The sequence below is a fragment of the Leptonychotes weddellii genome, chromosome 12, assembly GCF_054177405.1.
Source record: "Leptonychotes weddellii isolate Sample4059 chromosome 12, ASM5417740v2, whole genome shotgun sequence".
Classification (NCBI taxonomy): Eukaryota; Metazoa; Chordata; class Mammalia; order Carnivora; family Phocidae; genus Leptonychotes; species Leptonychotes weddellii.
The window spans coordinates 28,629,547-28,654,407 of NC_138380.1; the positions used below are offsets into that span (position 1 = coordinate 28,629,547).

The following is a 24,861-nucleotide window of genomic DNA, read 5'->3' on the forward strand; positions in this document are numbered from 1 at the left end:
TAAAATATTTACTATCTGCATTTTTACAAAAAAGCTTGCCAATCCCTATTGCCAAACACTTTCATTTAAAAAAAAGAAAAACTATTTAAATTTTGCTTGAATTACAAGAATATAAGTATTTTTCTATTTTCTACTCACCACAAAGTTACACACTTTAGCCCTCAGTGAGTTGATGAGAATTTCTGTGGACTAGTCTAGATATCTCAACACTATTTGTACCATTGTTTCTATGGATTCTTTAAGAAGTCCACACAGCTGTACAAAGGGTTTTAGAAAACAGCCTACTTGTAGATGAGGGACATTATCCACTTAATTGATTCACTCAAATAATCAACCAATTCTACTGATTGTTGCTCTGAGAAACGATGTTTACTTCTTTTGAAAACAGGTTTATGGAACCAAGGAGTCACAGGAAGTTGTTGACAATAACAGCAAGCACTGCCTCAATATAAACATCAGGTTTATTTACTCACATTTATAAACAACAACAAACTCCTTTAATACTAGAAATTCCCCCATTTTTAAGATTAAGAGCTAAGATGGCTTTTAAGACTATATGTAATCCATTTTTTTCAGATAATATGCAACTTTGTTAGCATTTTTCCTTTTTTTCAACCAAACACATTTTTACCTACACTTCTAAGGTGCTAGAGAGCAACCAACCACCAAGGCAGTGTGATAAATGAGGATGGTTCATATTACAAGACTTACCTTTCTGTGACTTTCTTAAAAATAGGGAAACACATGTTTCCTGCACTAATGAAGGTGTTTGTATGCTTGATTTACACAGCACACAAATTGTTCTTTTTTTAACTAGTTTTCCGTAAGTATTAAAATATGAAATATTTGTTCTAAAAGTGCCTAAAGTAAACATTAGATTTTCATACTATTTAAGAGAAAAATAAAAACAAGCTACCAAAACTATGATTTAGGGGGAAAAAAAAAATGTTTTTCAAGGAAATGTAGAAATATTTTAATTTACATATCATATTACAATGAATCAATATGGAGTCAAAGTCTACAATTACACATTCATAAAAATTTCATACATCATCCTTAGAATAATCAGTTTCTATACAAAGATATACAGATGTCCAATGTATGTAATTTTTCCTCAGTGTGCTACAGAGTTTAGAGGTTCTGCTCGAATATTCCCCAAATCAAGCGCAGAATCTGTTTCTTCATCAATTTCTCCAATGACTGCACTGTAGTTATTTAAGGAGAAAAAAATCAGTTAAAAACAATCTCATTTCTAAAAAAACTGGAAGGACACAGTAAAAACAACCTAAGGTGAAAAGCAAATATCATTTTCATGAAGTAGTGAATTGCACATTTAAGTCACGAATTACTTCAAGAAGTAATCTGAAGGCAACATTATTACAGAAGCCAGTATTAAAGGACAGACTGCATATAGTGTGATTGGATCATGAGTCTTTAAAGGAAAAAGACACATATCAGATAGATATGGTACAAAACCAATCCTATGATTTCAACTCAACAATTCAATCCACGGACCGTGTTGGGGTTGATCACAAAATCACTACTAAATAAGCAAATAAAAATGTCTACTATTTGAGTAACTTCAATGAACTAAATCCATCAACATACATACATATATATATACACACATATATGTAACATCCATTAGTTTCCTTTTCAGGATTTCTCAGTTCATTCAATTTAAATCCAAGACCAAAAAGTACAGTTCTTCACATATAAATATAATAATAGCAAAGAGTACTCAGATATCATAGCAAATGATTTTTTGATGTGATTGGCTAAGGTTAAAGCCAGCAAATCTTTCCTTGATTCAACACTACCATAACATCTGTTAACATTAATTTCATTAATATCATTCTAGGAACCAAGCCATAGCTCAGCAGCTGGATACATACATTTGTTATAGCCACACCATAGGATATGTATAAAACATTATTCCATAAAAAATTGGTTGTTTAAATTAGTTTGGCTTTAATAAGAGTAAATTCTATAGGTGAATACTTGTAATACAGAATTTGCCCAAGTGTGCTTTAAACTATATAAAGCCTCTAGCTCTCTAATAAATGATAAGTACCAAACTCTGAGAAAATATATTACGTTTTCTCAATATAAAACAAATCAATGATCTCAATTCCATCTTAAAAAAATTTAGTATCGGGGCGCCTGGGTGGCTCAGTCGTTAAGCGTCTGCCTTCAGCTCAGGTCATGATCCCAGGGTCCTGGGATCGAGTCCCACATCGGGCTCCCTGCTTGGCAGGAAGCCTGCTTCTCCCTCTCCCACTCCCCCTGCTTGTGTTCCCTCTCTCGCTGTGTCTCTCTCTGTCAAATAAATAAATAAAATTAAAAAAAAAAAAGTTAAAAAAAAAAAAATTCAGTATCATTTAAAATCCTTATGGAAGACAGCAGAGTGCTGGTACATGTTTTAAAACTGGCTCTCCAGGGGCGCCTGGGTGGCTCAGTTGGTTAAGTGACTGCCTTCGGCTCAGGCCATGATCCTGGAGTCCCGGGATCAAGTCCCGCATCGGGCTCCCTGCTCGGCAGGGAGTCTGCTTCTCCCTCTGACCCTCCTCCCTCTCATGCTCTCTGTCTCTCATTCTCTCTGTCTCAAATAAATAAATAAAATCTTTAAAAAAAAAAACAAAAAAAACTGGCTCTCCAAAGGAAAAGGGGGAGGCAGCTCTGCAGTGTTTACTCATATCCATAGTGCAAATACTCCCACTATGGTCAATTTCAAGCTACCACCAACAAAACATCAATCAACCAGCTTGCAAAATTCCTGAAAATATAACAATCTGCTTCTGTGAGCCAGTCAAGCTGGCTGTAGCACATCACTGAATCTATAACAAGGTTTTAAATTTTTTAAATTTTTTAAATTGAAATTCAAAAAAAAAGTTTTTTAATTTTTTTTAAATCAAAGTGGGAGAAAGTTTCTTAAAATCAATTATTAGGCAGAACCCCAATATAAATAATCACTATTATTCTGGTCAGGGAAACTGGTCCCCACTAAATGCTTTGCCTTTCTCTCTTTTTTTTTTTTAGAGCTCACTTTATAACTTTACACCTAAAATTCACCTCTTTAGAATATCTTATAAACCCCTGATTTTTTAATTAAAGATCAAATAATTTATCTATCTAAAGGTGATTTTCTTAAGATAAATAATTTAAATGAATAAAGTATTCTTTCATCTTCTATATCCTATTTGTCTTCCAAAATAATGTGAGATGTGTAATAGATCTTTTGCAGACTTCCAGCTATGTTTTAATTCTATACTCCCTAGAAAATTGATTCCAACAATCTTCTAGCCTCTCTAACTACACTAGCCACATTGGACTATTAAAAGTAATTAAATTAAATTTAAAATTCAATTCCTTAGTCACACCATTTTTCAAGCACTCAATAGCCACACGTGGCTAGTACCTTAACATAGTGGACAATGCAGATATACATTTCCATCATCACAAGTTCTATTGGACAGTATTACTCTCTCTATACTGTTGCAGACTTTTTAAATTGCTACCACAAAAATATGTCTTCTCAAACTGCCATATCAGTATGTCACAAGTTCACTGATTTTACAGCATAAACATGGGGCATCTTAAGTGTTCCAATTGTACTAAAAATTTAGTAAGTAATGGAAAAGTACTTATTTATAAATTTAACACTTATAGAAGATGAATTATTTAAAACTGTTCACACAAGAGATTTTGAAGGCACCTTCAAACCCTAGCCTTAGACCCTAGAAGTGTATTTATGTTGCTCTAAAATTAGGGGTATTTTGAAAGAACATTTTAAAAAGCCTCTCTAATGAAGCATTCAGTGTAAGGGAGGACCCTTTCTGGACCCTATCTAGGCCACTTAACTATCAGAAATATGGACCAATTTCGGTGGATAAAAACCTTTTCCATATAGCAAGCAGTATATACCTGTAGTATATTTAACCCGTCTTAAAAAGAGGACATACTTTACTTACACATTGTCACCTCTTACGATGTATAATCCCAGCACCACTTGTTCTACTCCCTGTGAAGAGCTGAACACTCGTTCATGGCTTTCATCCAAAATCAAATTAATGGTCTGGTCAAACCCTTTCAGTGTTCCCTGTAAAGAAACATTCAAGAGAAAAAGACAAATATTGTGGTTTACCTTAATGTGTAATTTCAATGATGCAAAAATTTTAGTTGCCAGGTATAGCAACAGAGTACTTATTTTTTTTATTTTTAATCATTTTAGAAGTACTTCTTTCACATATAAATCCATTATAAAATAGAATACCTCTTTATAACCAACAGTATCCAGGGAAACAAACTTACCTCTTGGTTTTTTAAGATGGGGAAAACACCACCACACATCTGACTAGTGAGTAGAGTGTAAGGAGGTAGCATAAAAGCGCACATAGTTCAGGAGCTAATACTAGACACAGACTAAAACAAATGAAATTTAAGGGAAAACTACATAAACATATAAAAAGGGGGAAGCATATATACCAGCCATGGCAATGTAACAGTATCACTTCATGCTACACCTTAGTACTAGGCCAGGTGCTAAACACACTGCACACATTATCTCAAATAATTTTTATCCTTTGAGGTACATATTAGTTACTCCCACTTCAGAGAAGAAAAATTGAGGCACAGAGAGGTTAAGTAATCTCTCAAGGTTTCATGAGTAGAAAGTAGCAGAGCTAGGAGTTGAACCACAAAAGGCTAGCTTCAGGCCCAGACCACTGAACCACTATATTATATTACTATGAACAAACAAATATAATTTACCATTCTTCGGAGATTCAAATCAGTCCCATAAATATATACAAACTTCAACTGGTAGTAACAGCTAACACTTAACGAGTACTTACTATCTGCAGTATTCTATGGGCCTCGCATGTATTTACTTAACTGAATCTTCCCAAAATCCAGTAAGGTAGATACAAATATGATTGTAATTATTAGAACCAGAACCTGAAGGAAATATTCAGAGAAAATTTTATGGGAGAATCTTGGTTTTGAATAAAGGAAGATATGGGTCTAGCACAACACAGTAGCTCAGATGCTGTTTAAGTTTCTGAAGAAATATCAACTTATATTAGTTTTGGTTGGTTAATTCTCTAAAGCTCACTATTAAACTGTTTGATGTTTTGAAAATCAAAATACGTAAAATCAGAATACAATAAAGAGAAAGTGATAACCTAGAATTTGGAAGAGAAACAAAGTATGGGGTATTCACTAAACTAATTAGTAGAGTTGTTAACACACCCAGACATAGCCTCTTGAAGTCATTTTACACCTAACTATTCTATCAAGTGAGCCATGTGTCAATAGAATAGAGAACTACTGAACTTCAGCACTCAAAATGCTCTTTTAAAATAATTTTCTTTCTTCTGTAAAATTAAATTAATTCTCAAAGTTATTATCAATCCTGTTAAAAATAGGAAAATTTAAATTTGAGGTTTTCACAAAATAAAAAAACTATTTGCAAATAAAGTTAATAGTAATAGATGTCTTGAGGTGTTAAGATGAGATAAAAATATTTCAAACTGTCCTTATTTGACAAAATACACTAAGGAGCCTAAAAAGAAAAGAGTGTTCTCTTGATTAAGAAGGAAGCAAGGCAACTAGCTTTAGCTTTGGAGTCAAGTTGAATTTAAATTCCAGTTTGGTTCTCCCACTTCTTATCTAAGTGACTCTGGGAAAGTGATGCACTTTTTCTGAGCCTGGTTCCTGACCTCAAATTCAGGGATAATTCTTCACAGAGCTGTACTGAAGATTAAGTGATATAATACATGTAAAGTTCCTGGTACATGATATGCATTTAAATAAATGGCTGAGTCTAACACTTCGATAACAGTCACATATGGACCCACTGAGAAAAATCACAAGAATTAAAAAAAGCAAAGAAACAAAAACAACAGCAAAATGGGAAAAGAAGAGATTAAAATATATGAATTAGTTAGAAAATAGAGAAAGCTTAACAGCTTTAAAACTTTTTTGAAAGCAAGCAATGTATAAACTGTAACTGAAGAAATAATTAAGTAGCCAAAAATCATGAAATAAATTCCTCAGGTCAAGAACAGATCAAGGAGAGAATCCAAGAATTTTCTAGAATTAAGGAGGATACTGTGATAAAAGGACAAATGAGATGAAATAAAAGTTAGAGTCAATCATCATAATTTGTCCTACAGAAAACAGAGGTTCTACAACCTACAGAGACTGAAAGTATATTAACACCATACAAGCCCTAAATGTTCATTATTCTACATATGTAGTATCTAAATCATAAAGTTTCTAAGAGGCATATACAAAATTTCAAAACAACTATGATTCGCGCAGTGAATGTCAGAGCACTGAATGGGGAAGGAAATAAAAAATGGAAGAGGAAGATAAATATAAAATACAGGCAGATGTCTGAAGACTAGACTAGAAGGTCTCTGAGGACAGAATCTATTATTCATCCTGGCTCCTAGAAACTTTTTATGTAAATTACACCCAACGTTTATTAATGAAGGAAATATGAAGCAGCAGCTATTTATCAAAGAAAGAGTTGAACCATAACAAAACTGCAATGCAAGTGTACTGTGATGCTTAGGCATTAGAGATCAGAAGTTTTACATAAAAATTTACAACCAATAAGCTTACAAGGAGAGAATGAATATGCTTACTACTTACCACAATCATTCTTCCGTCAGAAGTTATAACTGCAACAGTTCCTGATAACTGAATCAAGGAAAGCATTCTCAGGGAATAAAAATGAAAACTTGGGATCTCCTAAGGAAATGGTTTGAATTACTAGGAAAAAGGTGACAGAATTAAGACACAACTACTTAAGACAGCCATTACATTCACAACGTATCTTTAAGTTTCTAACTTCCTCAAATCTTTGTGATAATTACACAATTAAAACAGGGAAAAATAGAAAAGAAAATCCCTTTCTGTATGTGCTCAGTTTTTTCCCCATCTCAAAACAGCGGAGATGTTTGGTACTCTTTTTCACTGGGGAATGCTCCCCATAGGACTAGGAGGAAGGCATTTCCCCCCTTCCTAGAACTGTTCATCTCTAAAAGGAAAATTGAATTAGTGATAATTAATCAATATTGAATGTTTTCAAGCGTGCTGAGACACTTTTTTCCAGGACCTGGCCTATGGAATTCAAAAAAGAAGCTATAGTCAATGTCACAAGGTGCCAATATGCTTGCATCGTTAAGCCTTTAGTATTTCACTTTTGTCCCAAATTTATACATGAGAGCAATGTAATGTTTCTATCCTGAGATTTTAAAATGATAGTACTTCTATAGGGTACATTAAGACTTCACACGGGGTTTTATAAGTTATTTGCCCTTCGTAAGGGCAAGCAAGCATTATTCGTAAATAAGCAAGCATTATTTTCATTCTATCAACAAAGAAGTTGAGACTTCAAGTGGTAAAGGGGCAGAAATTCAACTTGTGCACCATCTTTAAAGTTTTTGGTATCTTCGAACAGTAAGCAAAGCCTATGAATAAAACAAATTCTTGGATTGCGAGACCCTCCTCGCCGCTAGGACGACTGTTGATCTTATTCCCAAATGTGAACGTATAGGCCCTAGGGTAGTATAGAGGAACAGATAGCTGATTTCTATAGAGACAGGGAAAAGTTCGGAATAAACACTGCCCTGTTTTTTTTTTTTTAAGTTAAAATTAAAAGGCGCCTTGGGCCCCCAGGGGCGGCGGGCTCCAGCCCCGGGAGCGGGATTGACGGGTCCCAGGTCCTTAAACCCCTCACCCGCAGCCCAGGCCCCGCAGTGGCCGGGCATCCCAACCGCCCGCCTCTCCCGACCCCCGGTCTCTCCAGCACCAGCCCTCTCCAGTGCGGACGCGGGCTTCGCGATGGCCCCGACTGATGCCCGCGGCAGCCGGCCCGAGGATACGGTTGATGTAGTTTTCCAAGGCGGACGTCATGATGCTCGGCCCGGCCGCTCTGGGCACCACAGGAACACAGGCGACAACTGGAGCTAAAAACGCCCGCCAGGAACGAGTGGCGGCTCCCGCCGACTGGTGGCAGCAAGTATCGCGAGAGTTACAGCACCGTAGCCTGGGCCAGTCAGAGATTGAAAGAAACCGGCCAACCACACTTGAGAGGCAAAGGGCTGGCGAGTTAGTGCGCGTGCGTAGTGTTTTCGCTGTTTCTCGGGTCGGCGATCTTAGCGGCCCAGAGTGACAAAAGCGAGCAGGAGGCGGAAGGAGGGAAGAAGCTTCCTGAAGGTGGGGTAGGAAAGAGAAGGTGGGAGAGCGAGTTTTCTAGTAGAGGGAAAGACAATGTGATAGAAGTTACGGGCGGAAAATGTTGAGAGAAGACAGGGGAGGCGGGAGAAAACGAAACAAGGTGTTTTCATCACGAGTAGAGAGATGAATGTTGTTCTCATATGAAATGTGGGTGTAGGGAAGTGGTGTATGATCCTTGGTTTTCTGCCACACGGGCCGAAAATTCATCATTTAGGAGCTCAGTGGCCCACGACAAAATTATGCACGTTGAGACCATACGGTATACATCTCCGGAGAACACTACAGTAAAAAGCATGTTCGCGTATTCTGCGTTTGCTTCTGAAAGTACTCCAGTATGGAGGTGTTGTTACTCATTTATTTAAGAAACTGACTACAAACACAAAGATATATGAGCCTCCGAAAACTGCCTTCCCTTTACCACGCCACAAAGCCTCTCGGTCCTCAGGATGAAATTAGTAAATAAATGGCAGGTCTGCTGGACCGCCTCGGAAAGGACTGATGCAGGAAGAGGCGTCCAGATAAGCACCAGACTGGGTTTTAGACTTGGCTCTGCTAACGAATTATGTGAGTGTCCTTGCACAAGTAACAGCAACTTACCTGGGCCTCTGTTTCCTTATGTCCTGTCACAGGTATTATTTTGGGTTATTACCCACATATCACTAGAAAACATCACTCCCTATTTTACTGTAACGTACAATTGAAGTTAGAAAAGGATCTATATACAAAATACCGGCGAGAGCTATTCTTTTTATAAAATCTCTTTATGGTTTTATTAGGCTTGTGGTTTCTTAACTGAAGAACTGTGGGTTTGAAATAACTTGCAGCGTCAGCAGTTTTCTTCTGAAAAGTGAAGCATCTGTTTTCCTTACAGCATACCCACAAAAATGACTCCCGAATGGTTAATATTTTATATACTGAAAGTTACTCTGACCTGTTTGAAACCACATATAGTCAGGAATTAGGTGGTGAGTGTCCCATTATTTTTAGGGGGAAAAATGAAAGTATCTCCCATAAGTGAAAAAATGAAGATATTGTGTGATTTGCAAATGTTAGACATTGAAATAAAAGAAAAACAAAGTACTAATTAGTGATAAATGAGGTATCATTAGTAAGGAGTTTTTAAAAAATAATGTGCTATGTTTTTAAAATGAATAATCCATGTAGTTTTTCATCTCTTAGAGTGCTTATGTTTCAAAATGTTTAGTAACATTATATAGGAACTTACAGAAATAATTTTATCATAGATACATCCCAAATTTATGACCTCGTGTAGTTCCCATTAAATTAATATGCCAGATAAATAGGAGACGTCTAGTTTTTATGGAGCATCACAGTCTCATTGGTTTGAAATTTTTTTTACGCAGGTCTTAACACTGCTGTGTTTTCTGTAGTCGCTAAGGATCACAGAGGCTGAGAGAAAGCCTATGGATAAGGAAGAGTCCAGTTAGTAAGACAAAAAAAATGAGTTATATCCAGATGACCTTGGGAGTACATGGACATAGAGAGCTCAACACCTCATAAAGGAAAATTAAGTTCCAAGAGGACAAGGATATGTATAAACATCTGACAACTAAAAAATGAAGAGGTACAGTGAGACCTTTAGTTTCTGTGAAAACCTCTCAAAGTGCTACTCATTTCAATGATACTCTTATTACTGTTAAAAGGAGTCAACTAAAGAATGCTGGAATAGATACTCATTTTATCCCATTAGTTCTGAATCTAAACCTTAAGCAGAACAGTAAATTTTGCTTTCATATTTAGTTCATTTAAGACTAATCTAATATTGTATATATCTCCCACCCCAGTCGTGAGCCTCCCCCTCATTAGTAACCCAATTGCCTGTATCTAGAACAACAGTCAAGATTTATCAAGAATAGCACAGAAGAAAGATAGAAAGGAGAATCTGTAGACATGACATTCCCGGGAGTTACTTTCTGTTAGTAGAAACCAATGTATATAACATGGGTCTCTGGATGCACTGTTGGGAGGATCTTAATGATTGTCCTGAGAAGCAGGACATAACTCATCTCCCCTTGTATCCTGTATTCTTTCATTAACCTGAAGCATCAGACTCATACTAGTATCTGGCGAGACTAAATTTGCACTTTTCTGTGAATGGCCCATGGAAAATATTACTTTTAACCTAACATGGTATGAACTTTTATTTACTTTTATTTTTTATTGATTTACATTCCTATGAGTTCCAAAAGTGTCAACCAATTGTGTCAACCAGTTAGCAATTTTGAATAAATCTTTCTAGGGTTTTCCAAGACAGAAAAGGACATAAATCATGATCTCTCCTTACAAGGAAGTTCCTGAGTAAGTACAGAACTTTAATTATAAACATGAAATAATTAGTACATGGAAAAACAATAAATATTCCAAATTATAAAGAAAGATAATTGATGTGGAAATATTAGCTCATTTAACACTATAAATTACAAAGTGTTTTTCATATTTCTTTGTCTTTTAAGGTATTAAGATAGTCACTTTAAACTCCATTTGTTAAGGTATGGAAAAAAAAGAATCAAATACAACCAACTTGTTAATTGAGAAGCAGTACAGAATCATGATTAAGAACACTGACTCAGGAACTAGCCTGTTTAGATTTGGATACTGTGTAACTTTGAATGGATTACTTAATCTTTTTGCTGCAGTTTCCCCAACTGTAAAATGGAGAAAATTTTGGTACTTACCTCATCAAATTGTTGGGGGACTAAAAGTAATTCTTGTAAAGTTTGGCCTATGATAAGCACTTAATAAATATTAGTTATGATTACTGAAGGACATACATCACAGGTAACCTTTCTCTCAGTCCCAGTGCTTGTTCCCTTACAATATTCTATTCACTGCTTTTTTTCCTGATTGGACAATTTGAGTGGTTACACATTTTAAGTGCTTAAGGAAGGGGAAGAGGCATATGTGTTAGAATCTTGGAAGGTTTTATGAGAAACGTAATAATCTCACATTAATTATTTAGTGGTGGTAGGAACTGGGATTAAGAAGGCCAGCAGGAATGCAGGTGTGAGTTTCTGATTTGTAGCAGTAGGAATGGAAAGCAGGAAAAATATGATTCAGAGATAGTGGTTAAGAAAGGCAGTGGGGAAGACAGCAAATCATGGGCTGCACAGTGATAGTGGTTGGTGAATTGGAAGGATGGCAAGAGTAGGGAGACCCAGGAAAAGACAGGACTGCTTGTTACTGAAGTACAGGGGGCCAATCCGTAGAACTGCATGCATGTGACACAAGTTGCTCACCAGCTAGTGGCGAGGCCACAGAACATATAGTTACCCTTCAGATGGCTTTCACTTTACTTTGCCGGGCTGGAGAACCAGTCTATCTCTGGAGGTCCACTGTTCCACTTTACAAAGGATAATGCATATTAATAAAATACTTCTATATACTTTTATGCATTCTTTTAAAAAAAGGATTTTTATTGATTTATTTATCTGAGAGAGACAGAGCACCAGCAGGGGGAGGGCAGAAGGAGAGGGAGAAGCAGGCTCCGCGGGGAGCAAGGAGCCCGACGTGGGGCTCCACCCAGGACCCTGGAATCATGACTTGAGCCGAAGGCAGATGCCTAACTGACTGAGCCACCCAGGCACCCCACTATTATGCATTCTTTACATTATTTTTATCTTGGAAACCTACAGAGTAATATAAACATTTTGGCTACAGTGTACATTCCTGTAAATACTACGTTCAAAAAAATAGCTCACTTAAAATCACAGCTTAAGGAAAAAAAATAGATCTGGAAAGGACCACTCAAAACCTGAACTGACTTAGAGTAGTAGTTCTCTGACTTTGCTCTCATTGAAGTCACCTGGAGATCTTCGAAAACTACTGATGCTCTGGTCCCCACCCCCAGACTTTGTGAATTAAATGGTATTGGGGGGAGGTTGGGCATCTCAGAAGCTCCCCAGGTGAGTGTAACATGAAGCAAAGTTTGGAAACTACCGAACTGCACAATTCCTAACAAAGAAAATCTATCATTACTTATTTACTTTTAAAAAGAGTTGAAGGTAGCTTGAAAAATGAGTTTATGGAAGAGTTGATACTGCTGAGTGATGGAAACAAGAGCAGGAGAACGTTATCATCAGAGGTTGCAGGTGGAGAAGCAGTTGCAAACTTTGCACAAAATGTAGAGATGCCAGAGATGGATAGCCCTGATTCATTGTCTGCTGTGGCTTTTGCACAAAGATTTAGGAGAATTGCAAACTAAGCACTGTCAAAGTGGAACACAGGGCTGAGCTAAGCCAAGGGAAGAATGGGGTGCCATGCAATGAAAGATGGCATTTATATACCATCTCCCTCCAGGCCTGGTGGGATCGTGGAGTCCGCTGCGTACTTTACATTCAGCTGTTGTTTCTTGGTAGCACAAGACAAAGTGCTAGGAAAAATTAAATATGAACCAACCCACCTTCCATGTTATTTTAATTACTCCCCTATTTAATAATCACGTGAGCTGATTTGTATTATACAAAACAGTGCTGTAGCACAACAGACTGTTACTATTCCACTGAGAATCTGGGCTTTAAATACGGTTAATCTGCCCCTATTTACTTCTCTTCTCCTGTGGCTCATCCTGTCTCTTAGCACCAGGTGGTTTTTTGGACAGGCAGGTCTTAAGCCTCTGACTCTGCCCTAAGAGGATACTTGAATTCATAGAGAATGGGGTGGCTTTATTTAAATAGCAAGTAAAGAGGAGGACTAATCCAGATGGAGCACTCATAACTGAGCCATTCAATATCTTTTTTTTTTGGTATAAATTGCCATCTATATGTTCTCACTATCACAAAGCAAGTTAAGAAACATTTTAAGCTGTGCATTTACTTGCATTTTGTTATTTTTGCTAGCATTTAAAGCTTAGTGTGTTTAGTGTCTTGGGTTGCAGTACAGGTAAAATTATATTGTCCTTTTCATTGTGATTTTGGCATGACAAATTTGGAAAATAATATTGAAGACAGAAATTACTTTGGCTTAGATCTCTAGAATCTTTCACCTGAACTCATTCCTGAATGGTAGAGTTCACACTGTAGGCATAGATTGATTTAGCCTTGTTGTGACATTATATCACAAGAGAGATCAAATTTAGGGGTGTCTGGCTGACTCAGTCTGTAGCGCATGTGACTCTTGATCTCAGGGTTGTGAGTTTGAGCCCCATGTTGGGTGTAGAGATTACTTAAAAATAAAATCTTAAAAAAAGAGCGATCAAATTTAATTTATTGGTACCCTTGGGGAAAAATACTGAAGTTAGGCTATGAGGGATGAATAATGTGAGAAAGTACAGAAAGATGAATGGAGTGGTAGAGTGAAGTATATGAATTATATATATATTTTTTAAATTTTATTTTATTATGTTAATTACCACACATTACATCATTAGTTTTTGATGTAGTGTTCCATGATTCATTGTTTGCGTATAAAACCCGTTGCTCAATTCAATACTTGCCCTCTTTAATACCCATCACCAGGCTAACCCATCCCCCCAACCCCCTCCCCTCTAGAACCCTCAGTTTATATGAATTATATTGACAAAAACTAAGCATGAATAACCTTCAGTCACTAATGGAAAGCAAATGCTGAAGTTACTTTAAAATATGTATTGGGTAGAAAAACAATGAAAAGAAAATCAAAGCTTTCTTACTATTTCTGAAAAGTTCTTATTATATAAGTTTTGCTGTTGTTTTGTTTTTATACCTAAGATATAATTACTCTCCCACCTCCAGCCCCCTCCTTTTTTTCAGACCATGTATCTAGATTTTTGAGCTAGAAAGAAATTTAGGAGTTTCCAAGTGCACATTTCATCTTGTGGATAAGGAAACTGAGTCCCAAAGAAGTTCAGTGGCACTCTCACTAGGTCAGGTCACGTAGCAGAACCTTCTAGATTCTAGATCAGTAATCTTGACAATAATTAGTAATAAATTGTTTTACTCACAAGACAAGATTTGAATCTGTATAGATGTATGTCCATAAATGTCCATAATATGTCATTGTCTGCCTTTGTATGTAGACTTTTTTTAAAGATCAGAAGGAACTGATACCCAAGAGTATACTCAAAGGCTGTCTGCATTTTTGAGGTATCAGTGCCACTGAGAAGACTAGGAAAAGCAAATAGGATATCGTGTTAGGCAGAGTAATCCCCACCCCACCCCAAAGATGTCCACATCCTAATTTCTGGAACCTGTGATAATGTTACCTTGTATGACAAAAGAGTCTTTTCAGATGTGATTAAGGTTAAGGACCTTGAGATGGGGTGAATATCCTGGATTATCCAGGTGGGTCCACTCTATGCACTTGAATCCTTAAAAGTGAAAGAGTGAGGACAGGGGAGTGGCTCTGAGAGATGTATGTGAGAAGAACAGGTTCCACTGTTCATGGTTTTGAAGTTGGAGAAAGGGGGCCATGATCCAAGGAATGTGGTCGTCTTTAGCTGGGAACAGCTCTTAGTTAACAGCCAGCAAGAAAACAGGGACCTTGGTCCCACAAAGGCTAGAAACTGAAATCTGCCAATAGGCCTAGTGGGAAGGAAATGGATTCTCCCTCAGAGCCTCCAGAAAGGAACACATTCTGCCAACACCTTGATTTTAGTCCAGTCCACTCCACACCAGACTTCTGATCCTATAGAACCATGAGGTAATAGTTTTGTTGTTTCTGCCATTAAGTTTGTTGTAATCGTTATATCAGCAATAGAAACTAATGGAGATAGTCAATGTCTTAATTTATTATCTTCCTGGATTTTGACTAAAGACGTCGTTTGGAAAATCAACTGTACTATATCCTAGAGATTTGGAGCGTATTTGATTTTGGAGCACTTATAAACAACTTAAGTACTATTGTTCAAGACCATCTTTCTCTGTGGTACGAAGTCCTTCTAAATTCTAAACTTCTCCCCAGAATTTCCTTCACAGTGAAATTAAGTAAAACATGGGTTTCTTCAACCCAAATTACTATTTACTTCATGTGTTTTTCTGACTTACACTGACATTATCATAAGGGCAAGGAGTGGTACATATTCAACCTTTAATGAAATCTTAAGTGTTCTTGATCAAGCACTCACAGTCTTCTCAGCCTCCATCTCTCCTGTGAACATGGTCCATGGTTCTAGTTTCTTTGAGATTTGTTTTGGCCAAAGTCATTTTGTTAGTAAATCACAGAGCCGGTTTTTGAACCTAGGCAGTCAAGCTCCACTTAGGAGCTTTAGGTATTACTATAATGCCCATTTTGACAGTTTTGAGATATGATTCCTCCATTTTTCTGAATTTAATAATTCATACCATGAATAACAAAAAAACAAACAAGTCAGATTAGACTTCAGAAGTATGTGTATTGTTTCTCCCCTTTCTTTCTTCCTTCCTTCCTTCCTTCCTGTTGTTGGCATTTCAGTCCAGAATGGCAGAAACATTTTCCAAGTCATTACCTCATGTGATGATAACTCATGTAATGGGATTTTTCATGCATAAAAACAGTATAAAATAAAAAATAATCTGCCTTTTAACATATGTATCAGAAACTAAAAACCACAGACATATCATAATGCAGTGGATTAAAGGAAATCATCAGCAGATAGTTTTTATGAAACAAAAAATGGTAATTCAAATTAAACACACCTCTTTGTCAGGGATATTAATCATTGTTTTTTGGGTATTCATCATCAGAAGGTCTGAGATAGAGCTCAGTATATCAGGTACTTTTTTTCCCTGGTCTTTCTTTCAACAGGAGAGCACCAGTCTCTGCTTATAACTATGTCAGACTTTGAAATGGGACCTAGAGAGAATGCAGTCTTGTGGTCATACCAGTTGCAGCAAGAGCAAGTTCATAAAGGAGGCATATTATTGAGGCTACCAGTGGCCTCAGCTTCAGTCTGTATAGTTTGGCAGTGGGGTCCACAGGATCCTAACTGACCCAGCTTTGCTGTGTGTTTAGGACATGCTGCATGGCTGTGTAACTTCTGAATATTATTCTCCAGCCTGTCTCACAGTTAAGGAGCTACTGAATATACTTCAGTAACCCTTTCCTGGTTAAATCAGCTCAAGTGGATTTCTGGTTTCAAACTGACAACTAAGAATTCTGACTGTAGAAATGTTGTAGCAGTGAGCTACAGTAATCTTCAAACATTTTTTGCTTATTTTTCCTACATTAAAAAAAAAAGTTTATTTTTTTTTGGAATCTCTACATCCAACGCGGGGCTTGAACCCACAACCCTGAGTTCAAGAGTCCCATGCTCCACCTACTGAGCCAGCCAGGTGCCCATCTTCTACATTTTTTTAAACTAAAAATTTTTGTATCGTAAGTTTATTAATTACAAAGAATGCTATTTCTGCCACATAGTATTTTGTGTATGTGCTTTAAATACATTTTCATTAAAACCTTGGCACTGCAGATCAGACCCATGAGCTGACTTTTTTTTCAATTTAAATAAATATGTTACCAGGAATTCTGTGAGAAATGAATGTCCCTGCACATCCTTTCTGGGTGTGTTATGAATATAAGGTCCCAGTCACTCTACCTGGGCCTATTTTATGTCCCTTTTAACTTAATTTCTAGATACATAGGTGCATTAATAACCATTTTCCAGTTCTCTGAAAACTATTTCGGTGTGCTTCAGTGACTTTTGCTTGTTAATATGTGCATTTCTGTGTTTGAGGGCTTTTTCTGGAATCCTGTCTCTGTTGTGGTAGGTCCGAAATGCTAGGAACTTAGCATCTGCAGGGAGCAGTCTTTAGTCAGTGACTGACAAGGCGGGTTTATAAATACTTCAGCTCCTGGGCGCCTGGGTGGCTCAGATGGTTAAGCGTCTGCCTTCGGCTCAGGTCATGATCTCAGGGTCCTGGGATCGAGTCCCACATCAGGCTCCCTGCTCGGCAGGAAGCTGCTTCTCGCTCTCCCACTCCCCCTGCTTGTGTCCCTGCTCTCGCTATCTCTCTCTCTCTGTCAAATAAATAAATAAAATCTTTTATAAATAAATAAATAAATAAATACTTCAGCTCCTTTATCAAGGTGGGATAATTCAGTTGGGATCTCTTCAGTCATTCAGTACAGTAGCTGTATTAATAATGCACCTTTCACTGGCTGCCTTCCTTTCCTGGTGACACTCCTCTACCCCCTTACTGGTTTTCCCTAAAGAAACTACTTGCACTTGAATTCTTGCCTCAGGATCTGCAACCGAGGGAACCCCACTGAGAGATCATAAATACTTCTTCCTTTCAAAGGGATCTATATCTTACTTGAGTTTGAGAATAGCTGTAGCCTAACCACAGCCCTTGTCATCATCTGATTTCACCTGATTGCCCTTTACATGATGCAAAGGACAAGATGGGGCTTCTAGGCAGGCCTCTTTAAATATCCCTACGTAAGCAATCACCGCTGCCACCAAAGTTGGTCTCGAGTGGAATGTTTACTCAAAAACGAAATACCTGTGTATGGTGCCTTAACTACGTTCCTGCACTGAAACTTCAGTTAGGCTCAGTGGTGTAGCAGGAAATGAATGCAGAAATTACTCAGTTATCTGACTAGGACATAGGAAAACTTGATGGTGTTAGAACTTAGACTCTTGACTTCGGCTGTTCCTTAATCAAGCCTGAAGCGGTATAAAAGGCGTAGAGCGAGCCCACAGTTCAGTGCTGCTCTGATCCGCTGACTCCTTCCTCTGGGAGGCTGAGATCCCCGGGCTCTGGATGCGCCTCATGGTTGCCACAGCAACCAATCTGTATCCTAATCTCACGTGTGTCCTCTGCTCCATTTGCTTACTGGGTCAAAGGCAGAGTGAAAGCACCGCTGAGTGAAGCTGAGTGGCCATTCTGACCCATCCCCAAACACCCTCCAACCTGTGGTCCGGCCGTAGGTAGGTGCCACCAATAAACCTGTGCATCTCCCAAACACGGGGCTCTTGAGGTAAACATTTGGCAAATCTGAGCTCACCTTCCTCCTCAATACCACAGTGAAGTAGTTACGACATTGAGAAGCCTGAGCCAAACTCACAGTTTGCTGATTTGGTGGTGGAAATGAAGGTTTGAGCCATCCATGTCTCTTTCCTGGAATAACTGGATGTGGGATGTTGAGTTTGCAAAGGCTTCTCCAGTTTTCCTCAAATCAAACTGGGAGGCTCAGTTAGTTAGGTGTCTGTCTCTTGATTTTGGCTCAGGTTATAATCTCAGGGTAATAAGATCAAGCCCCATGTTGGGCTCCACACTCAGCATGAAGTCTGCTTGTCCCTCTCCCTCTGCTCCTTTCCCCACTTGTGCTTTCTCTCTCTCTCTCTCAAATAAATAAATAAAATCTTTTTAAAAAATAAGCATCATACTAAGATGGTGACGGTGCACTCCACCTTTCTGTGAGCCTGGCCTTGTTATATTCCCTCTCTGAGTCCTGTGATCTCTTTACAGACCTTTCTATTTAGAAGAATGTCTTAGGACAGTCTCCAGAAGGACAACTTAAAGCAAGGATTTCTGTGTTAATGGTTTGTTCAGGAAGTGTTCCCAAGAGGAATCAGTAAGGAAGCAAGGGAAGCAGGAGAGGAAAGGGGAGGAAACCCAAGCACAGGTGCATTTGCAGGCTAGTTCTCACCCAGGGTCGTTTCAGTGGCACCCCACAGGGAAGTGATGGTGTGTGTTTTGACACTGCAGTTTTGTCTTCATTGGAGGCAAGGGACCTGGGCTTTACTACTCCCTGCCTGGGGTGGGCATGGCAGACTTCCAGCTTACTGTAAGTGAAGGCAAAACCCAACCAACTCACAGGTAGGCAGCATTCTGGAAAAGAGTGCAGGTCCTGGCCTCTGGAAGTAAACACATGTGAGGCCAGGAGAGAGGTGCCCAGAAACTCTGAAAGCAGTTCCAGGGGATCTGAGCGGAGCACCAAGAGTGTCCACTTCGGTAGGCGATTTAAGTTTTTTGTCCATTTAAGTTTTGGGTCCATTTGTTGTGGGAAAATATTAGGAGGATCAGAAGATAATTACAGTTTGGTACAAGAGATTTAAAAAATATGTTTCCACTTCTTGTTAACAAGGTTTACAGCCCCCAAACACATTCATTTGTGGTCAAGGCAATCTTCTGGTACATGGACAGGGATTATAATGAAAAAGGATTTTTAGAGAGAATTATGCACTATATAGAATACATTTTTGTGACATCATGACGTCTGTGACGTCTGAAACATTTGTTGGCACACTTTATCATTGGACTGCTCTTTAAAATATATGTAATCCGGTTTGCCCAGGAGTTTTCATAGTTGAGGGCACAGAGGAAATCATAACAGTAATAACTCAGATTTCTGTAGTTCATGCCTAACCTATCTCATGCAGGATTTCCATCTCTCATTCAAAGTCTCGCTGGTCATTCTGGGAATCCATCTAGGGTATTTGGCAGTAAATCACCAGGAGTCTTTTCTTTTATTCTCGATTTCTTTACTGATCATGGAGGGTTGAGAATTTTCTTCAGGGTGACCCTTTCCAACAGTGATTCATGCCTGCAGTGACAAGATGAATGTCTCTGGAAGACTGGGGGGAAAGGGGATTTTCTCCCAAAACTTCTAGAGCTTCAGATTGTCAAGGTTGCCAAAATGATAGTCTGTTCTCAGTATCTTTCCCGAGCTAAAGCTGTATTGTATTCAGATTGTAAGGGTTTCTGTAGCATGGCTCGTTATTGGTTTCTGAAGGAGGGCTGCACGTGTACCTGAGTCTCAGACAATCTTTGTGAAAACAACTCTTTCTTGCTTCTGTCTGTACCTGCCTCCATGCTCCTAGATTTTAGATATTACCGTGAGGAGGGGTGAAGAAAAAGATTGTCTTCATCATCTTTTTTTCTATCCCATACAAATGAACTTATGCAAATAGACTGCAAACACTTGAGAAATTCCCAGTCTGACCTGAATTCTAGCGGCTGATACTTTATCTTCAATGTGTCTTTTCCTGACACCCCTCCAAAGAAACATACACACACACACACACTCCAGAAAACCTCTCTGTAAACATATTTTTTTTTAAAGATTTTATTTTTTTATTTGACAGAGACACAGCAAGAAAGGGAACACAAGCAGCGGGGGTGGGAAGCAGAGGGGAAGCAGGCTTCCTGCCGAGCAGGGAGCCCGATGCGGGGCTCGATCCCAGGACCCCGGGATCATGACCCGAGCCGAAGGCAGACGCTTAACAGCTGAGCCACCCAGGCGCCCCTCCCCTGTACATTTTCTTTCTTTCTTTTTTTAAAAGATTTTATTTATTTATTTGACAGAAGGAGACACAGTGAGAGAGGGAACACAAGCAAGGAGAGTGGGAGAGGGAAAAACAGGCTTCCGGCGGAGCAGGGAGCCCAATGTGGGGCTCGATCCTGGGGCCCTGGGATCATGACCCGAGCGCAGACACCCAACGACTGAGTCACCCAGGCACCTCTCCCCTGTACATTCTCAAACAGCCTCTGAAAATATACTCTCTGTACCTTTCCCAACAAATCCTATAATTCCTTATTCTGTTTCCTTAATAATTACTTTCAAACGTTTTTCCATATCTTAGGGTGCTATACACATTGAATAGAATGAGCGGTGCAAAATAAACATTTTGTTGTAGGTCCAAAAGAACTATACCTTTTTATGTCTGAGAAAATATTTTAAAACTTACCACCTACACAGCAATAAATCATTTAATGGTAGCCCTTTAGTGCACCATTAGAACTCTCTAGAATTTCACGAAAGACCTGCCAGATTATTTCCATGGAAATTGTTCTCATTTTAGAGATATTATCCTAAGGAACATTCCATATTGTTAAAAAAACAAAATTCAACTGAGTAAGTTTGAGGATCTAATTGGCTTTATTCAATGATTCATGAATCAGGCCACATCCCATCTGGGAAATAGAAGAGAGCTCTGAGTTGCACAAAATGGAAAGTTTTTATAGGCAGGAGGGTGAGACAAGAAAGTCAAAAGAGTGTATTATTTCAGGTAAAGTTACCTTCCCAGGGGAGGTCAGGGGGTCTTATCAGGCAGATTACCTCACTAGTGCTGACCGTGAAATTCCAGACTGCTTTAAAATTCCACTCCTGGAAGAGGCTGAAGCTGCAGTTAGGTTAGACATTAAGTTGGTGGGGCTTAGCAGGTGACTCCATTTGGGGCTTTTTGTTTCTTTTTAACAATATAAACAATTCATATTTTCTACAATTTTTTAAAAAGTTTTTTTAAAAAATGTTGAACTAGCCTTCACAGCAGGGTCTGACGAATCAGAGCAGTGCTGATGTTCTGCGTGGGCTGTATGAGACCTTACATAAGGTACAAAACAATCTGTCACATTTTAGGGGCTGTGATAGTCAGTGGCGGCATATATAGTAGTGAAATTATTAAAACATTATTTTTATTATTTTTTTCTTACTGTTTTTGCTTATGTCAAGTATAGCCTGGGTTGCTAATTAATGGTAGTAATACAAAATTTCTTTTACAGATAAATTTAGGTAACACTGTGAGTTTATTTGAAGAAAAGTAAAATCATGAAATTATGTGTCATATTTGTTTATATATATGTATATATGTATGTATCGACATGTCCTCACGTGGAGTAACATCATGAGGGTGGTATAGGTATGACTGAAATTCAGGGAATGTTGACTTTGCCCCTCAGGCTGTGCTCATGGGCTTGTAAATACAAATGAAATGTGGAGGTGATCCTAGACTTGTCAAAGAACTCAGAAAGTTAAACAGTAACAAGTGTAGAAAAGCAGAATCCGCTTACAGAGATTATTATTTATCCATAAACTGATTTCTCCTTGGCAGAAAGGTATTAACACTGTAAAGAATGGCTATGTACCTTAGAAGAAGGAGGTTAAGAAATAAAGGTGCAGAAAGAGGAGGTTTGCAAGAGCAGCCCTCACCTAGAGAGAGGATGTTCTGTTAGGCTGGCCTAAGAAGCCACTTGACAAGAATATTGCTATTGTCACATGGCAGCCAGGTTTCATTACACATTCCAGTAATGTAAGTCCTTGTTCTGCTTCCTCATTTCCCAAACACCTTTGTGATAATTGGGCTCAGTGGTCAGACCACTGTATCTAGACTGCTTGGCAGTTACACTCCTTATGAATAAGTAGAGTGGCTCAAACAGCAGTCTGTGATGAGCGCTGGTAGTGTGGATCAGCTTCTTGAGAAGATAATTATATTTACATTGATGAGGTTAAGTTTCTAAATCTGAAAGGTTGAAGGCCAGATCTTGGGCTGGTGATTGCATGAACATACATGCTTACTTTGTGGGGATCTGGGTGAACTGCACATCTGGAAAATCCTGACGTCTCCAGGCTCACTTTCTCTTAACTTTTTCAACTATGCTGTTCATGTTATTGTGATTTGAAGCAAGTCCTTAATGTTATTTTATGCCATATTACCATGTGAGGTAGTTTGCAGATACCCTCTTAGGGAAAAAAGATATTAATTTCTGTCTTTTATTTTTGAAAATGTAAGGACTCAATCTTTTGCAAAAAAATGTTGAGTTATTTGAGTACCCACCTGCCCGAAATTTTTTAAGCATCACATTAAATATTTCTCATTCAAACTGCTGTATATCTTTCTCTTTTCTTCATTGCCAGCTTTTTTGAATGAGCCATTTGCTCTCACTGCCTCCACTTCTTTGGTGCCAAGTCTCCCCTCTCCACCCCCTACCATCTGGCTCCCACCTCCATTATTCTGCTGAAACCCTGTTAGGTTTCTGACTGATAACAGAGCTTCTTAATCCTCTTTTCACTTGACTGCAGAGTTGGTCTGTTTTCTGCTGTTCTTTTGAAAACATACCTCCTTCCTTTTGTGATGTCCAAGACCTACTTTCTCCTCTTAATTTTTCTCCTGAGAGTGCATACCCCTTTCTCTCTTCTGGTGTATTTTACTGCAAGCTTTTTTGAAAAAAGAAATATAATGTGGCAAACGAAGCTAATCTCCTATTCTCTCCCTCCAATCTATTCTCCTATTTTGAAGTTGTATTATCATCGATACACTGTTCTGCATTTGTGTATCCACGTACAGTGTATGTTATTTTATGTTGTAAAATTTCACATACACAGAATCATAGCATTCTTCGTAGCCTGCTTTTCCTGAACATTATTTGAGATTTACCTAGTTTGATATATCTAGATTCAGTTGATTCATTTTAATTTCTCTGTAATCTTTTGTTTATAAATTAATGACAGTTTTAGCTACCCTTTAAAAACAGACTTTTTAAATTAAGACTTCAGGGGCGCCTGGGTGGCTCAGTTGTTAAGCGTCTGCCTTTGGCTCAGGTCATGATCCCAGGGTCCTGGGATCAAGCCCCGCATGGGGTTCCCTGCTCAGCGGGAAGCGGGCTTCTCCTTCTCCCACTCCCCCTGCTTGTGTTCCCTCTCTCGCTGTCAAATAAGTAAATAAAATCTTTTTTAAAAATTAATTAATTAATTAATTAAGACTTCATTGTTTAGAGCAGTTTTAGATTCACAGCAAAATTGAGAGGAATATAGAGATTTCCCATATACTCTCTACTCCCACACTTGCATAACCTCCCTCATTATCAACATCCCCACCAGAGTTGTATTTGTTAAAATTGATGAACCTATATTGACACATCATAATCACCCAAAATCATAGTTTACATTATAGTTCACTTTTGGTTTTGTAAGTACTATGAATTTGGACAGATGTATACTGACCTGTATCTACCATACAGTTTCCTGTAGAATAGTTTCACTGCCCTAAAAATCATCTGTGTTCTGCCTATTCATTCCCTCCTCCCCACCAACCCCTGGCAACCACTGACTTTTTTATTGCCTCCATAGTTTTGTCTTTGCCAGAATGTTACAGTTGGAATCATATAGTATGTAGCCTTTTCAGACTGGCTTCTTTCACTCAGTAATACGCATTTAAGGTTCCTCCATGTCATTCTGATTTAGTGCAGAATAGTATTCCATTTTCTGGTTGTACCACACTTTGTTTATCCATTCACCTACCGAAGGGCATACTGCTTCCAAGCTTGGGCAGTTATGAACAAAGCTGCTATAAACATCTGTGTGCAAATTTTTGTGTGGGCCTGTTTTCAACTCCTGAATACAAACTTTTAAGAGACTTTGTTGTTATTATTTTGTATTTTTAAGTGATTTCATCTATTCCCATCACACCAGCTACCAGTTATAGACCACTGACTCCACAACTCCATTAGCCTTAGCGATCAAGTTGGGGATAATTTCAGCAAGCTCCATGTATATATTTTTTGTAGGTATTGAACTTCTCTAAATTGCCCATTGTTATTACTCATGGAAACTCATTACTCTCACCTCTTTTCACTACCGTTGAAATCACTACCACTCTTCCAGTCACCGAGAATACAAAATGTGAGAGAACTTTTTATAACCTATTTCTATCTTGTTTTTTCTCCTAATTGTTTATCTAATCCTGATTCTATATACAAAATGTTTGTTTTTTTTTCTTTTCTATATCCACTTCCATTGGCTTAGACCAAGCCTTTATTATTCTTACTGAACTAACACAGTTTCCTTCCAAATATTTGCCATGCACCTAATTTTCCCCCATTACTATTTATCCTTCATCATGCTGCCAGTTATCTTCCTAAAAAAGAGCTGATAAATTCTCTAGAAAGGGATAGTAAATATTTTAGGCTTTGTGGA

The 24,861-nt window shown here is 38.2% G+C and overlaps 1 protein-coding gene and 1 long non-coding RNA gene across 15 annotated transcripts in view; one reads left to right on the forward strand and one right to left on the reverse strand.

Annotated features, from left to right (window-relative positions):
• Nucleotides 1–442: 442 nt before the first annotated feature.
• LSM8 (LSM8 homolog, U6 small nuclear RNA associated) lies at nucleotides 443–8,049 on the reverse strand. Its single transcript, XM_006731040.3, has 4 exons — nucleotides 7,896–8,049; nucleotides 6,661–6,701; nucleotides 3,972–4,099; nucleotides 443–1,205 (listed from the first exon to the last, which is right to left on the reverse strand). Exons 1-4 carry the CDS (start codon nucleotides 7,924–7,926, stop codon nucleotides 1,115–1,117), a joined length of 291 nt encoding a protein of 96 aa, XP_006731103.1. The 5' UTR covers nucleotides 7,927–8,049; the 3' UTR covers nucleotides 443–1,114.
• A 50-nt stretch (nucleotides 8,050–8,099) lies between these two features.
• Nucleotides 8,100–24,861, forward strand: part of LOC115940167 (uncharacterized) — a 91,689-nt gene continuing 74,927 nt past the window's right edge. For 10 of the 14 annotated variants that reach the window (XR_014139163.1, XR_014139174.1, XR_014139173.1 and 7 more), the window contains exons 1-2: nucleotides 8,100–8,248; nucleotides 10,511–10,569. This is a non-coding gene — a long non-coding RNA (uncharacterized LOC115940167). Of the gene's footprint in view, nucleotides 8,249–9,614; nucleotides 9,836–10,510; nucleotides 10,570–24,861 lie in introns of all 14 variants that reach the window. The other 4 variants (XR_014139166.1, XR_014139169.1, XR_014139168.1 and 1 more) reach the window with 3 other exon arrangements.